Source organism: Cupressus sempervirens, chromosome 7 (genome assembly GCF_028749045.1).
Source record: "Cupressus sempervirens isolate cs-2001-9-10 chromosome 7, ASM2874904v1, whole genome shotgun sequence".
NCBI classification, from domain to species: Eukaryota; Viridiplantae; Streptophyta; class Pinopsida; order Cupressales; family Cupressaceae; genus Cupressus; species Cupressus sempervirens.
In genome coordinates, this window is record NC_143124.1 from 680,195,895 (window position 1) to 680,213,764 (window position 17,870).

The 17,870-nt window shown below is 34.8% G+C and overlaps 1 protein-coding gene and 1 long non-coding RNA gene across 2 annotated transcripts in view; both read right to left on the minus strand.

The window, feature by feature from the left end:
• Window positions 1-5,032: 5,032 nt before the first annotated feature.
• LOC149548479 (uncharacterized) lies at window positions 5,033-5,482 on the minus strand. Its single transcript, XR_016354031.1, has 2 exons — window positions 5,350-5,482; window positions 5,033-5,188 (listed from the first exon to the last, which is right to left on the minus strand). It is a non-coding gene; the product is annotated as an uncharacterized LOC149548479 (long non-coding RNA).
• Window positions 5,483-5,600: 118 nt separating this feature from the next.
• The window catches only part of LOC149548480 (Chaperone DnaJ-domain superfamily protein), an 87,198-nt gene continuing 74,928 nt past the window's right edge, over window positions 5,601-17,870 (minus strand). Inside the window, exons 6-9 of the mRNA XM_089792536.1 lie at window positions 7,145-7,258; window positions 6,866-6,973; window positions 6,335-6,373; window positions 5,601-6,196 (exon numbers count right to left, since the gene is read on the minus strand). Coding sequence (XP_089648662.1) covers window positions 6,110-6,196; window positions 6,335-6,373; window positions 6,866-6,973; window positions 7,145-7,258 — 348 coding nt within the window. The 3' untranslated portion in view covers window positions 5,601-6,109. The remainder of the gene's footprint in view (window positions 6,197-6,334; window positions 6,374-6,865; window positions 6,974-7,144; window positions 7,259-17,870) is intronic.

Genomic DNA, 17,870 nt, shown 5'->3' on the forward strand with positions numbered 1-17,870 from the left:
TGACATTTCCTACATCTGAAAGGAATACCCTCATAATCAAGAAGCTGAATCCAAGAACCATTTGGAGAAGCCAACTTCAACAAAGCTAGGAGCCCCTTAGAGACATCCATCTCCACCAGGATGCAAGCATATGTTGTCCTATAAACATTGGAAGAAATCGAATCAACCAATATGAAATCCCCAATGACATCCCCCATAGCCTCCAAGACAGAATCCTGCCAAAAGTGAAGGGGAAGATTTGGCAACCGCACCCAAAAAGGCATCTTATTAAAGGTTTCAGTAGTTGGATTAAATGTTGGGTATCAAGGTTTGGCCATCAAGAGAAACCTTTCTTCCCAATAAAAATCACGGCATGGGATGGCATTTATGTCATCGATATAAGAAAATTTTACAATAACAAAACCCCTTACCACAAGGTAAATCTGCACAACATCTGAAATTATTGGTTCCCAATATTTGGAAATCCAAGCATGCAGATCCAAAAGAGAGGGCCAACAATCCCTAAAATGAAAAATAGCAGTTGTAAAAGAGTAATTCACCACATTTGTTTTGATCTCATCAACAATATCTTGTTCAAGATGAAGCACAAGCAGATTACTTACAGGAACAAGTTTAGTTGATCGACTAACAGCAAGCACAGTCGAACACAGCCCCTTTCTCACAAGACCAATAATATATGCCTCATACACAGCCACATCCGCATACGAGAGAGTAGATCGAATAGGAGAAGCATTCACAACATGAACAGTTGGACCAACGGGTGCAAGACCAACAACCCGAGCTGCAGTAGCCACAACTGAAGGGCAAAGGAAATTAGCAACACCAAGGGTGGAAGCCTGAGTAGCGATGCAGGAGCAGCTAGGCGTGAGTAGTAGTTAGAATGAGAGGCTTCTAGGTTGTCGTAGGAGCCAGAGTAGCAGACACCAAAGCCTAAGCGGGAGTCTTCATGGGAGGAGTGAGAGTCTTCATTTTGAAAAAAAGAAATGACATTCTCTAGAAATTGTTAGCCTATCTTGGCTGATATCTATGGATGAACGTTAAGAGATTAGAGGGATGGAATAATTGATAGGTTGTGAAAGAGAAACTGTAGAATAATGAATATTATGCAAGTTCGTTGATGCAAAGGCTAATGAGGTGTAAGCATTAAAAAAATTGGTGGATGTTGTATGAGGTGAACTACGGGTGACTGTAGATTAGTGAGATGAAATAGGAATAAATGTCAGTGTATCCTATGAAACATAAAACTCTGAAGAGTGTGTGTTGTTGATATTTCCACTAAGATGTTAAAAGATAGAAAAGAAAAGACATTTTAGAGGTATACTAGTGTAGATAAGGGTACTACTCCACGAATGGGTAATGGTGGTTAGAATGGATAATAGTAGATGATGGCTCAATATTGGAAGGGATGTATTAGTACTAGCAATTTGTAACATATCTAATTCATATGACTTGTTGAACACATTGTGATTCACACTTGTAAGCTATGTAAATTTTTAGTATTGGTCACACTAGAAAGGTTATTTATAAAAACAAGAGACGCAATGTGTCAATTTTCCTCCCTAAAGCTTATTTGTTTGAAGAGGTGTAAAATTATAAAAGATTGAAAAGAAAATGAAACGATATACAATTTAAGTTTACATTTGATCAATCAGAGGGGAAGATAATTCATCAAATTGCTACATCATTTCATCCCCAACTCAATTCGAAACATATGCTATATGCTTGCTCATTAAGGAGAGGGATGAAAGGAAGAATGAAGTAAAGAAAGGAACCAATCACATTTTTAAGGTATTGCTTGAATTTGGTGGAGTTAGTTGATGTATTACATGAATAAATAAAAAATAATTGTTAAAATAATTATATATTGTATGCTATCAATAAATATAAAAATATTAAAAGTTAGATTTTGTTTACAGTAACAAAAGTTAATAATTGAAACAAATTTTAAAAAGATAAAGAATGAAAAGATAAGAGATGTTTATTTTTAAATTTATGATTACAAAACTAAGCATTTATGTTCATTAAAATTCTAATATTAATTTTGATAACAATATAAAATATAATTTAATTATCACATCATAAGTTTTATACAATATAATATAATATAGTCCTATTATCTACTTATATTAGTTCCTGCCAAAGACAAGATACTGTTGTATCCATTCAGCTCGCTTTTCCAATTAAATCGACCACTCATGGAATAAAATTTTAAAAAGTTAAAAGGCATTTCAAATATTTACAGCTTTTCTTTATTTTTCAAGATTTTATAATTCACATTTTTGAGTAATCCTATTGACCTATGCTAATTTTGGTAGGGATAAAAATCAATTTCCCTCGACAAAAAATACCACATACATGTCATGTCATGATATTAATGACACTTTATGTCATGCATTAATATCAACATTATATTTTTATAATTACCATATGTTAATTTGATTTTTTCACAACATATGAAAGACAAAGAACATTGTCATTAATACACAATAAATGTGTAACTTTTCATGTCTAAAACAAGATTTTTATTACATGTTAAAAAATCTCTATTTTTCGTGGGAGAAAATTGAGTTTTAAGCTTACCAAAATTATCAAGTTGAAGAAAAATACACTTTATATAATCATATAAAATCAAAAATAATTATAAACTATAGTAATTGCATTAATTCTTTGATATAAAGAGATAATTTAATTGTAAAATTAGACTAAATGATTGCAATAGTAGCCTGCCTTTGGCAAGAACTACCCAGTTGGCCACATGAGCTTCATTATCATAAATATGTATCATTCTCTCCTTTGTCAACGTTGACATTAGTATAAACATCAATCTCATTAGATATCACATTTGTTTGGACCAAGCTTTTCATTGCAAGCTAAAACTTATGCCACCACAAAGCCTAAAGAGAAAGTGCATAACAAATAGTAGTTTACATATTAAAATCTTTGAATATCTCCCTCTTGTCCAATTGATTTAGCATTTATTACTTTTGTGTAATGGCCCTTAATTAGGGCACCTAATGTAGCATTTATTATTTTTGTGTAATGGCCCTTAATTAGGGCACCTAGTGTAAAAGACAGAGGGGAGGGGTAAGTAATAAAGGTTAAGGCCAAATGGATGAATATTAAAGAGAAGAGGTATGGAATAAATGATAGATTGTTAAAAGGCAATGGTACAATATTGAATATTATGTGAGGATGTAGATGGAGAGATGAATGAGGTGTAACACCAACATGGAGCAAATTGGTGGATGTTAAAATAGGTGAATTAGGTGTGATGGGTTAGCGGGTTGAAATAGGAGTAAATGTTTAATGTATCATATGAAATATAAAAATAAAGGTGATTAGTGGAGATTAGTGGAGATAAGGGTAGCACTACATGAATGAGTAATGGTGGTGGAATAGATTGTAGGAGATCATAGCTCAATGATGGAAGAGATGCAGCACTAGCAATTTGCAAAATATCTAATCCATATGGCTTGTTGAACACATGGTGATTCACAATGGAGCACTGATCACACTAGAAAGGTCATTAATAAAAACTAGTTTCTCACAAGAGCCTCATAATCATAAATTTGTATCATCCTTCCATTTATTGTCAACACGGGCAATACCATAAACATTGGTCTCATTACATTGAGAAGCCATATTAGATATAAGACCTTCATTTATTATTAGTATGGTGAGTAGCTTGTAGCATAAACAAAATATGGAAAAGATATAGCTCAAAACTAGACTTTCAAATCTACAAATAAAAGAAAGCATTTGTATATTAGGCATGGAAACAATGCCCAAATAGAATAGCCAAGGGATGGTTTGGTCAAGAAGAGAGATAACAAACATGAAGCTTAAACCATAAAGAAAATGTACATCAATGGAAGTCGCAACAACTCTAGCAAATATCTAATATAAGATCATTAGTTTTTTTTAAACACATTTAAAAACACTAAAATAGTAAACATATAATCTTTGGAGTAAAACCGCACTACCATATAGGATTGGACTCAATAAGAAACATAATTGTTCCCTATGTTTACTCTAGTCTAATCAAATGAAATGAATAAAACTAAGCATCATTAATTGATAGTGAAAAGGGCTATCAATTCAAAATTGAAAGCTAGAACTAGGAAATTAAATGTGATAAATAAGTTGATTTTAGCCTCTAATTTTAATGAAGATTTATGTTACTCGTATCACACTAAAATCTACTAATCTAGAGACTAGAGGATCACCTCTCAATGTTTGTTTTTCCTCATATTCATAGCACTTTGTGGATCTTAGATTATTCACTAAGTGCAAAAATAGTCTAATTTATGCAGTTCTAATCCCTTGTCCATTCAATTTGTTTCTATCTGCCATGCTATACTAAAAATATAGTTCGTAATTTAAGAATATTTTCTACTTTAGTTAGATATAGTGTGGTAGATGCTCCACCCAAACAATTAAAAAGGAATTTTACGAGTATGCATACTTATTAAAAAAGAAATATGTCAATATGATAAGAAATAGTACGTGCATTGAATCAAACCTAGTGCTTGAAATCTTAACAAACTAAGACATGGAAAGTAATGTTGTGAGATCAAATGATGAATATTTAGAGGTCAATTCAATTACTAATAGCATAAGGTTGACGGTCAATACAAACTTGTGTATAGAAGTAAATCTAGTCTGCGATCATATCATATATGTTCAAAAAATTATCTACCAAGCAAGTACAAGACTCCTGATAAATAAATACCAAGAAAACCACTGGTCTAAATCATATCCAAATTATCTTCACAAACAATAACAAAATTGTTCGGGCCGAGGCCATGACTGGTACTAGCTCAGATTAGGTTATTTTTTCTCGAGTGCACTTTTTTAAGTTGCTGTCTTAGAATTGACAAAGAATACGTCCAAATATCCTTGACTATTAAGAGGCATCCCACAATACGTCAGTAACAAGACAAAAATAAAAAATGACCATAATATTAAAACAGTGGCCATGAATGGTAAAATGATCCCCACAATAATCTGTTTTATGACCACATACAAGATAAGACAAGAAAACAAATACAAACTTAAATGTTAAATGGTGTCCCATCAAACCTGGCACTTCGGAGCAATGTGTTCCCACAGCATCCTTTCTCGTGTTACAAGGGGCAGCATTTACCATCCCCTGTCAGTACTTGTGCTATTAGGGTCTGTTTGGTTCCTGGAAGATGACAGGAATTGGGTTTTTCAAAATCTGGATTTGAAAATTTGTGCGTTTGTTTCAAAATTTGCAAAATGGAATTAGCATAGGAGACTTCCAATTTTGCCTCAAAACCAGGTTTTCCAACTTCCTACTAGCAAGTAGGAATTGAAAATCAAAACCTGGTTTTGTTTTTTAAGGAGTGTAAAAAGAATAGATTGGACTACTTTTTGAAATTTGCCTTCAACTCCAAGCTTACGCACTTCACACGCATCTTCTGAGTGAAACAAACAACTTCAGTAAAATCCCAAAAATCGGAATGAAGATATGCAAAACCTTGATTTGACTAAACCAAGGTTTGTAGAAATCTGGGTTTTTTAAATTCCACGAACCAAATGGACCCTTAGGGATGCATCCCCATTTAGAGTGGAAATAAATGAAACCCGCAATAAAGTGTATACCAACGTATAATAATACATCAAATTGCATGAAGCAACCAAAAATCCAAACAATTCTAGAGTTTCTCCTCTAGAATACCATAGGTTTACATAAAGTAAAATAAGTATAGGATACCAAAGCCATTTACCAACTTTTAAAAAATTGAGAGGTACCTAAAATTGACTCACTGCAGAAGCAATAATTTCTAGACTTTGGTATCTCAGCTACTATCATTTCTCGAGTCCTCAGAAGGAAAGGATGATTAGATTCTGTGGTCACTCCTACATTTTAAGAATTAGATTTACCTCCAAACCAGGGGATGCTTATAGTCAAAGATGCAGTCACCGACTGCAAATACAATGAAATTACAAAAGCAAGCAATTGTGCCTTTCAATCAGAGATAGCAAGATTTTATGCTCATCCAGAAACATCCATTTTGAAGGACATTCACATGAATTTTTAAAAGCTACATTTCTATATATTACTGTACGGTGGCTTGTTATATTAGCCTTTTTTAACCGGTCTCTGCACATATGATTTATTTGGGTCTTCTGTTTTAAGCTTTGGTGGCCGCAATTCTCCTTTCTTTGCCTGAAAAGACAGAAAACAAAATCATCTAAAAATAAGCAATAGACTTTTAACCAGGACTCCATCGTGGATAAATGGGAAAAAAATTGCTAGCTGGGCTTAATTCTAGAAACATAATGCGAATATGAGATTTCAATTCACCTTCTTCCCTGTTTTCATGAAGTCTCGCCAACTTGAAACCTACACAGTTTTTAACAAAGGTAGGGTCAAGTTTAACATTTTGGAAAGGATATGGAAGGCATTCGGAATGGGGTGAGGACAATGACAGAACACAAACTAAAACTTATCTGGAAACATTATTTACTGCTTCTACAGAACATAGAAAAAAGGCATATTACAAAAATAATGATGCAGTAGTTACATTGGAAATCCTATCTATGGATGTGTTTCAAGATAGAACTGATCTGTAAATAGTCTTACAAGACAAATTTGTCAGTTGCTAAGAATATACCATAAAAGTTAGCCCCTGTACAATTTGTAATCGTACTTTTATATGCATCAGCAATTTAATGAGTGTGATTTTCATAATCACACGGAATGATCCCCAGGATGAAGAAGTTCCCCAATTTACCCAGAAAATAAAATTTACAATCAAATTTAAACAGAAGCCCTATTAGCATGAAAATATAGCACAATTAACAGAGCCAAAGGTTAGTAATGAAAGATGCTTACTCTGTTCTCTCTTGTTTCTTCCCACATCTCCTCATTCTCACGCTTCCTTTTCCACATCTCCTTTGTTTCTGCTTCATCTTTCTTCAACCTCCCCTCCTCCTCTGATATCTGCATAGTGAACCAAATTGCCCAACAAATTATTTCATCTAAAAAAATCATATTAGGTATACTTTTTTTATACCATTATAGCAGTACATCTTAAGAACAAATAAACAGAATAAACAGCTCTCAATCCTCTAATGTGTCTATGTCAAGGCACCAAACAGCTAATTAACATACCCTCATCTGCATCTTGCGCCTACGCCACTCCTGCTCTGTCAATATGTCCCGCACTCTTTGTTTCCATTTTTGTTTGAAGTCTTCTGAATTCTCATACTGCACCTCATATTTTCCCTGTTTCAGTAATCAAGCACAATTTGCTGTTCAATCAGTGTGTAAATATACAAAAAATCAAGTTCCATCCCAGCTATATCAAATATGCACTAAATGTGACCTTGTATCATTCCCTGCAGTATTAAATGTTGAACGATTCAGAAGAGTGAAGCACTTCGGCAATCAAAGTTCCTTGACAGAAAGACAAGTTTTATATGACAAAACAAAGAATTATTTAAGGTTACTGTAGAACATTTGGAGATAACGGTTCAAAATACTTAATGTCAATAATTAATTTGAATCACGGTATAAAATTTAAATAGCTGCTTTTATTAGCCAATTACTTATTGGCCTAGCAAATTATTGCAGAATCAAGTGATAACTCTTATCCTTCAAAATAGATACCCGGTACTCACAAAGCAGTACAAAATGTTACAGAAAATCAGCAAACACATTCAACCCAATTTATCCCATAAGGCCATATAAGTCAGTACTAATTCCATAGCTCACTTTCTCCAGTTGGTTATCCAGAAGAGCTAGTGGTTGTGGGAGAGAGAAATGCTGACATTTGGTGCAGGAGCACCTAACACCAAAGAGGATCAGAGGGTTAATAATTATGTCAAGTACAAATTTCAATTTAGTAAGCTCATTTGAAGACATTTCAAGTCATCATGTAAAGATATGTAATGCAAAAGTAACAAATTGTCAAAGTTGTCCATTTAGGTCCTGATTTGGTCTATTTGGTCATTTTTATTTTAATGTTATGAAAGGCCAAAGATGATGTAAAAGGCGTTATTTGGTCCATTTTAATGTATTAGGAAGGTCTTTATGGTTGTTTGTATTAAAATTGCAAAAGTTGCACAAGAGTTGTAAAGTTGGAAGTTGAATGGTAATAAGGAAGCTGAGTGATTTTAAACAGTAAAGTACATTATAAAAAGGCTTATGATGGTTGAATTTGTAGAGTAGAAGTCAGTTTAGAAGCATGAATAAAATTAAATCAGAGACACCTCTGACTGTCAATTAGTTTCTACAGGAACAATGAGGCAGTGATGTGTTTGGAAAGGCAGATACCCTGCAATTAGATTGTAAAGTGGATGGATAGCAAGAATGGAGGTTGGACTACATCAAAATTGGCTGTAATGTATTTATATGTCGGCCTAATGATCATTTATTGTTTTTGGATTCAACTTTGTTTATCAGCATTCTGATCAGATATATTTTCTTCCATTATATTGTATATCCACATTAGTAAATGGATTGAAACCAATCTAGCACTGGTTGGAATTTGATTAATGGTGAATACACTTTAATTTGGGTCAAATTAGAAGGGCAACCGTGAAGGAAGATAAAAGATCCAATAGTTTATCATAAAACTCTCTGTAACAGAGCACTTCACAAGGGTTTGATCATACGTGCAATTATAACCATTGGAAAATTAGTTAATTATGGTATTTTGCAGAGCACTTAGATATCTTGAAATTGGTGATAGTCTCAAGTTGAATGATTTTGCATTTTGTAATGAAATTGATGCCCTAGACGGACAGTGTAAGCATATTTCTTGTTGTTTTTTAATGATGGTAAAGTCAGTCTTGGTACAGGGGGCATAACTTTCAATTGCACCATTGGATCTTTATGAGGTTTTGATACAGCGCTTTAGCCAAGTTATCAATATCCTCACTGGAGCGATTGAGAAAATAAGTTCAGGTGTGGAAATTATGCCTTGCTGAGTGCTCTATAAAACTGTCAATGTATGACAGTCAAGTTAATGATTAATTCACTGCTCAAACTTTCAAATTGATGTTGATACTTTGCATAAGAATGGTGAATGAATGTTCCCATGTTAATGTGACCAGGAATTCATGGATTGATGAATAGATTGTGGATTAATACTGTGACTGTCACATGGGATAAATATTTTCGTTTGGTTGAATCCTTAAAAAATGGAATGTAAACTATGAATGTGAACAGTCACATGTAGACGACAGAGTCCAGAGATAAGAAGATCATGGATTCTGATTTGGTAAATGTTATCAGGACTAATATATTTTGTTGTGGACGGGGTCATGATGAAATAGTAATGTTGCCTTAATGAAGGTGTGTGTTTGGATTCTAGAATGATTGTGGGTCTAAATAGTGATTTGTTGTGATGGTAAACGAGATTGTTATCCGATTAAGCCTCTAATGTCATAAAGACTGATGATGAATATGTCAAATTCCTTATTGGATCAGATAGATCCTACAAAGTTATTGGATTCTCCATGATTCTCCTCATCATATTGGTGTCAGAGCTAGAAGAGCCTGAGTGTGTGGGTAGACCGCTGAAGGAGGCAATCCACGCCAGGACCTAGCCTATGAGTTTAAGCATTTTATTTTGCTGATGATTTTTGGCCACAGGTGCTTGTCCATCTAGCTGCAAGAGGAAGTTGGTGTTGTGTGTCTGGGCAAACAAGGAAGATCTGTCAAGAGCATTGGATTGTCCATTGATTTCCAAAAGAATAGGGAGAGAGACAAGGAAAGGACTCCTAGGTCAGGCAAAAGTAAGTTATTGTGTGAAGCGGCCAAGAAGAGATGGACTCTTGATTGTTGAAGCACTTGAAGATGCAGCCATTGCATACTCCATCTATAGGGTAACTAGAAGAGTACTTGAGGATGACGATAGCAGAGACAAAAGCTAAAGAAAGACAATGCCTATAGGCATGAAGAGGCAGAGATGAAATAGACGAAAAGACAAAGTTAGAGGTGAAGATTTCAATCCAATTTTTTCTTGCAGGTCATTGTTTCCATGTTTCCAAGAGGCTTTAAAACTTTTCAAGGCCGGGAGTATGGTGCAGGAGTACCTAACACCAAGGAGGATCAGAGGGTTAGTTATTATGTCATGTACAAATTTCAAGTTGTAAGGTCATTTGAAGACATTTTGAGTCATATCAAGTTATCATATAATGTTATGTAATACAAATGTAATACATTGTCAAAGTTGTCCATTTAGGTCTTGATTTGGAAGTTGAATGGTCATAGGGAAGTTGAATGGTTTTAAACTGTCAAGTACATTATAAAATGTTAAAAAGGCCTATGATGGTCGAATATGTAGAGTAGAGGTCAGTTTAGAGGTGTGAATAAAATTAAATCAGAGACACTTCTGACTACCAATTAGTTTCTAAAGGAACAACAAAGCAGTCGTGTTTGAGAAGGGAAATACCCTGCAATAAGCTATTAAAGTGGATGGATAGCAAGAATGGAGAATGGAATCCTTCAATATTGACTGTAATGTATCTATATGTTGGCTTAATGAACATTTCTTGTGTTTGAATTCAACTATTGTTAATCAGAATTCTGATCAGACACATTTTCTTCCATTATATTGTATATCCACAATGGTAAATGGATTGAATTCACTCTAGAACTGGTTGATACTTGTTTATTGCTGATTTGGGTCAAATTAAAAGGGTAGCAGAGAAGGAAGGTAAAAGATCTAATAGTTTCTGTAAAATCTGTCATAGAACTCTCTGTAACAGAGCGCCTCACAAATGTTCGATCATACCTGCAATTATAAGCATTGGAAAATTATAAAATTGTGGTATTTTGCAGAGCACTTACATACCTTTAAATTGGTGATAGTCTCACGTTGAATGATTTTGTATTTTGTAAGGAAATCAATGCCCTACACGGACTGTGTAAACATCTTTATGACAGTAAAATCAGTCTCAGTACGGGGGGCATAACTTTCAGTTGTACTGTTGGATATTTATGAGGTTTTGATATGGTGTTTTTAGCCAAAATATCTACATCCTCACCAGTGCAATTGAGCAAATAAGACCAGGTGTGGAAGTTATAGTATCTGAGTGCAGGTCTATAAAACTGACAATGTATGACAGTCAAGTTTATGATTGATTCACTGCTCAAAATTTCAAATGGATGTTTATACTATGCATAAGAATGGTAAGTGGATGTTCCCATTTTAATCTGACCAGGAATTCATGGACTGATAAATAGGTTGTGGATTGATAGTGTGACTGTCATATGGGATAACTTTATTGGTTTGGTTGAATTCTTAAAAAATGGAATGTAAACTATGTTTGGAATGTGGACAGTCACGTGTAGACAACAGAGACCAGAGATAAGAGGATCATGGATTTTTATTTGGTACTTTATCAGGACTAATATGTTGTGTTGTGGACAGGGTAATGAAGGACTACCAGTGTTGCCTTAATGAAGGTATATGTTTAGATTCTAGAAAGGATGGTGGGTCTAAATAGTGATTTGTTCTGATGATAAAAGAGATTGTTATCTGATTAAGCCTCTAATGTACTAAAGAGTAATGATGAATTTGTCAAATTGCTGATTGGTGTAGATAGATCCTAGTAAGTCATTGGATTATCCATGTTCCTCCTCATCAATATTGTAGGTAGCAATAGTGAAGAAAACTCAAAAGAAGAGCGTCCCATGTATAGACTACTAGACTACTGAATGGCTGTCATTTGGAGGTCCCCAGAAAGTATCAAGATAGGAGTTCTGAATGGCTGTGCAGCATTTGCAAAATGTCATGGTCCCACCAATCTGGAGAAAACCAGCCTTGGTGAAAAAGAGACCCACATCCTTTCTCCTGCTGCTAGACTAATTTATAAGAATCCTACCACAGCCTTTATAAACCATATAATCACAAACTTAAATTCTATCATAGACAGGAGAGAATTCATTAAAGAGTTGATTAAAGATTAAATACACTATTGGGAAGCGATTAATTCTGGAATAATAATAAAAACAACTATGAAGGTAGCAATCAGTTATGAGGTGTACCCCTTAGAAGAGCAACAGCCTAGTAGTTGGCTATTTGTTGTTAAGTAAATTATATTAATTATCATCCAACTTTAGCAATGGATAGTTATCATTAAAACAAGTAGCCCTTAAACAGTTGTGACTAGAAGGAGAAGACAGCAATTCTGAATAGGACAATTTTTTGCTTCAGGGACGGACCCAAGCATTTGGGGATGGATCGCCATACCCAAATCAGGGGATGTTTTCAATGGTTTCCCTTTGTTTTTTGAAATCAAGGACAGTCAACGGAGATTTCTTTTTCCTCTCATTGTACCTGAAACATTTTGCGGACGGAACTGAGTCCCCTAGGGACAGGAAATGCATTTCCATGTAACACAGTAACTAATGGATGGTCGATTCAATGTGAATTTAACATTTTAAGAAAATGAAATTGTGCTTGGAATGTGATTATGAGGTTTAACTATCAATAAAATAAAATTGCATATTGTAAGTCGAGATGCGTTTATACATTGTCCTTGTGCTTGTGTGTATATGGATGTTTGAGCATGTTACTAAAGTACTTTGGGTATAATCATCGTGAAGGATTTAATGAACGAATGAATTGAGAGTGCAGAAAATTACTAGTTAACTGTAATGTCACTTTATAATTAATTAGCTTATCGGGCTTAATCTTTATTTTCTAGTTACAAATGTAAAAATATTTTTAAAACGGGTCCATAGTTTGGTAGCAACAAATAAATTCCCATAAAGAGGTTGTGGTAACCCCCGAGACACTTGACAGCCTCTTCAAGATAAATTCTATGAGATAATATTAACAAGTTGAACATTGGTATTCATAGCAAAGTGGGGACTATTTTGGAGATAGAATATTGTTGATATTTTAAATACTATCTTTGACAGAGAAAGCGAGGTACTGGAAATCTGTGCTCTAATTGTGCTTTATATTAAGGTGCTTGGTTACCTTTAAGCTAAGTTGTTAATCCTGGCATAGAGATGGGTAATGGATCAAGGTTTAGGCATGCAAATATGGTCAAAAAAAACATAAGTACAGGTAAAGGTTCATCTCTGTGTGTGCACATATTTATGATCATATATAGATACATATATACGTACATATATGTGCACATATATCTGTAAATATGCATACATACATACCATACATATATGTATGTACATACATACATGTATGTAGTGTGTGCGTGCATGCTCTCTCTCTCTCTCTCTCTCCAGACACATATGTGCACACAGTCGGAAAACTTGGACTCAGTGAAACCAAACAAATTGACTGGGCAACTGGAAAAATTGTTTAAATTTCTTTACGGACACTTTTTGGGTGCAAAATTCAGTGAAAAGATGTATTCAATGATTTTATTAACCAGTACAAAAGTGTTTTCTATTATATTTGTTGATTTGAATGCAAATTGAGTACAAAATCCCACCCTCATGCAATTAGGCTGATAGCTTAATGCAATAGATAGCTGACAAAATGAAAATAGAAAATACATTTTAAATCTTCCTCTTCCCTAATGTAGTGAAAAGCAGGGGAGAGGTAGGGGTTCTAGTCCTTGGAGACTGTTGTGGCTCCTCACATGGCATAAAAGGTTGTGGTTTGACCTCCATCCTAATAGTAGGCAGTAATGACTCCTCAATCTCATCAATGTCATCCAATCCTACATCTCAATCAGCACCCACATCCTCCAATGCCTACCTCTAAAAACCAAGATTCTCATCTCCAATAACAATGAAGGTTGTTCATCCTCCCTGCCTAATTGCTATAAGGATTTATCTCATCTAAAACAATGGGATCCTCTAATTTTTCCTCCCCCCTTCTTGTGCATAGTCGAAGGTTGTATTACACAAAGACAAACATTGACATCATTTTTTTTTTTTTGAGCAAATATGTTCCTCTTCTTCATGTGGATAGCCTCAAACAAGCTCCAATTGTGCGGACAATTGGATACATTAGAAGGTTGGCATAAAACAAAAAGATTTGGGGTATTTGCATCCAAACTTCTATATGATAATGTGTTGCAAGTGTGTTCACGTGTTTTTTAGCATTGCGGAGTGACGATGACCCATATTCTAGTGTTTCTGGGCCATGTTTTGACCCAAAATGCTTTTACGATGTTGATTGTGAGAATTTTGAGTCAGTCACACCAACTTTCTATCAACACCAAAGAAAGTCAGCATGTCCAACTAGCAAGTAAAATAAGCATTACTTATTTTCCAATTATGAGTATTACTTATTATTGTTTCTAGAATACATAGTGTGTGTGTGTATTTATGTATGTATGTATGTATCTTTAAATTTATATCTAAAAATATAAATTCTAAACACAATAATAAGTAATACAGTAATACTCATTAATTCAATTTTCAAAACTACCAATAAACAAAATAATATTATATTTAAATACTTCATAACTTGCAAGAAATAAATACTCGTGAATTGAAATTCAATGATTCATAATTTAGAGATTTTCCAAAGACATCGAATATCAATCAATAAAAAAATTATAACCAATACTCAATGATTTTCATATGGCTTCCCAATGTCTTCAACAGCATGATTTTCAACATTTGGTTTAATTTCATCAGAACTCCAATCAACTGCAATGTCACTCCCACTAACAATGTCATATGTGGCAATTACTTCATTGATAGAGACTTGCTCAAGTGCTGGAATAGTAGCATCTACATTCGGACACTCAGAATTAGATCCCAATTCCGTGTCAACCCTTTGTGGCAATTAGGGGTCTTTGCAACGAGACGCAAACTGGAGTGTGCAGAGATCAAATTCTCATTTTTTGATCCCAATTGGTTACACTCAACTAAGTGAGAAAAAAAAAAAGTGTATGCACTTTGATTCTACTCAGCTTAAGAACTTGCAACTTCCTAAAAAATTCAGAGAATAAAAAATGTGTACTTGAGATGGAACTTTTTTGCAAGAGATTGTAGATAAATGAAGCCTTGGCCATGTACATATAACCATTCATGAGCCTCTTTCTTGTACTTGTCTTGAACAATACATCATGATTTTTTGAAGATGTGAGATGGCTGAACTAAGATAAGGCAACATTTGGTATACCTTATGAGAATATTTTTCTGTAATGCAATCTTGTGCCTAGTAGCAAAAACATTCATCTATGTATGGTACCATCTTCCTTGGCACAAAAAACCTTGTATGCTCTTCTTCTTGCAATGCTAAACAATGTTCCTCTGCACTCTTTTTAAAAAAACGTCAATGGGCCCTTGATCTACTGGTGAAGTTGAATGGCTCACAAAGAGCCCACCAGGGACCAAGTCTTGCTGAGTGCAAGGCTCGAAGACATCATAAGAGATGAGGCCAGGATCGTGCCCTAAACAAATTTGGCAACGTAGATGCCCCTTAGTCCTTGGCTCTTAGCTAAAGAGGTTTCAGGCATGCGTGAGCCTATATCGGGTACCTAAAACTTGTTTGTGGATGACCTCCATCAAAAAAACAAAAAAAACTTATGTTGGTTCACACTCCTTGGCTTCTCCTATGGTCTTCATTTTCAAGCATGAGTTCACTTCGTCATAAATCTCAACCAAGCATGATCTAGCATTTCCATATCTCATTATACTCATGATGGGCTCAACATATTCAGCATGATCCCATGACTCATCATCAAGGATCAATATTTTAATTTTTGGGCTCTTTCTATCTATGAATGCCTCTATATACTCCAACAAAAAGTTAATGATCATGATGCTCAACGCCTCTTGCACCTTTAGAAGTTATCTCAAAGCATTTGTTTGTGATGTGGATTGAGTCTTCGCAGCCTATCCTAGGGTGAAAAATAAAACAAATCAAAATATTATAAAGGAGCAACTTTTTTTAAAATTATTAAAATAATAAATATAGATAAATATTATAAATTAAATAGAATCACCTTCAACAAACTCCATGGCAAAGAATGTCACCGCAATGGTTTGTGACATGATAATTTGTCATAAATATTCCAACCTTCTCAGTCTTTGCGTAGATTAATTTGACCCACTAGATATTTGATGTAATCTTTCACAATATCAAGTTGAGATAATGGACAACATAGGGTGTACAAAAAATATGCCCTTATGTACCCTCCATTATTGAACACATTGACCTACAAATTTTAGCACTATTCAATTAAGACTTGGTTAAAAACATTCAGCCCAACATCTTAATTGTTTGCACGAGGATAGTATAAACGAATGTTGCATCCTTCAAATGCCCCTCACAATCAACCACAATCAAAAATACCAACCCTTTAGGGGACATTGCAACAACATTGATTAGTGGTTTATTTTTAAGATCCTTCCATCCATCAAAAATGAACACTCCTATCTCAAACCATGTAGCCTTTAGTGCTCTCAAATTTCAATGATACATCTATAAAAGCTTTTTCCTTGGCCAATAAGGTGGTGCACACCATTTCATACCCAAGACTGATGCAACCAATTGATTCATTGGTAACTATTGTGATTGTGTCTGACCTATAAAGTGATTTAACAAGACTGAAAGAAACTTTTCTCTTATAAATGCAATGAGCCATGCTATCATCAACAACCTCCCTTTCCTCACCCTCTTTCCTGAGAGAAAAAGGTTATTCTCTTCCCAGGGAGATGATGGTGGCATGAAAAAAAGCAGGCTAGCCTATTGTATTAAACTATTTGAGATATGTATGTATGTGTGTGTACAAGAGTACATTACATTTATAGGATATCTATAACATTATACAAACACATTAGGATTTGGAGGAAGAAACATGATAGGTCCACCAAAGTAATATCTACACCAAGCCCGAGAGGAGAATGATTACCAACACATTAGAGTTTGGAGGAAGAAACATGATAGGTTCACCCAAAGTAATATCGACACTAAGCTCGAGAATAGAATGATTACCATGAAGCTCTTGGCTTTGGTGGACAATCACCATGGACATCCACCGAGATGGCCTACTTGGTTGCTTGTACTTGTTTTCCTATCTATGCCTCATCCTCCTACAAATAAGAGCCATTGTTGCAAAGTTAAACTGAGGTTTTAAAGGGGGCTTCTTGGATCTTCCATCTAAGCCCAAGAGCACATTGAAACACAACCCTCTTAGCTCTCCGAGCCAGTTATATGATCTTCTCTAGAGTGGCCTACTTAGATAACCCTCTTATAACTCCCCTCTTGCAACGCAGACCTTTCATACAAGATGGATTTCAAATAGTTTCTTTAACAAACATATTTCGCATTCTATTATACAAGTATACGTATGAGATAATCATTATCTATTTATGAATAAGAAACACATATACTCTTTGTGTGTGTGTGAGAGAGAGCGAGAGAGAGATTGTAATGCAAATAAGAACCCTTACGTATTTTGCCATTATGTAATGCCCCTACCTTATAAGACAAAATTCCATGTAAGTGCCTACGTCCCTCCACATTTCCTTGTACTTTTTCACTCAAATTCTTAGCAAGACAACTTGATCAACATAGGACACGTGTACAGCACGAAGGCATTTGTGTGAAGCGCATTCATCCTATGAATCTACAAATATGGAGCGACGCCATTGAGACATTACAACTGCCACCCCTACAGTTTATCCCCTCTTACCACCAACCACCAACACAAGGATTCAAACCAGCAGCTCAAGCTCCATCTTTCACCTTACTTGGTCTCCTAGATGCTTTTTGTATCTTAGCTTGCAATTTCTCTTTATGTTGCTTCACTCTCTCTTCATCTTGACAACATTCTTGCACTTCCTTGAGCAATTTATTGTGTTGGGACAACTTACATTGTCATGGTAGCTTACATTATCATGGTTTTGTCTCCTTAGTCATCCTTGCCTTCACTCCATCGAGCCTTGG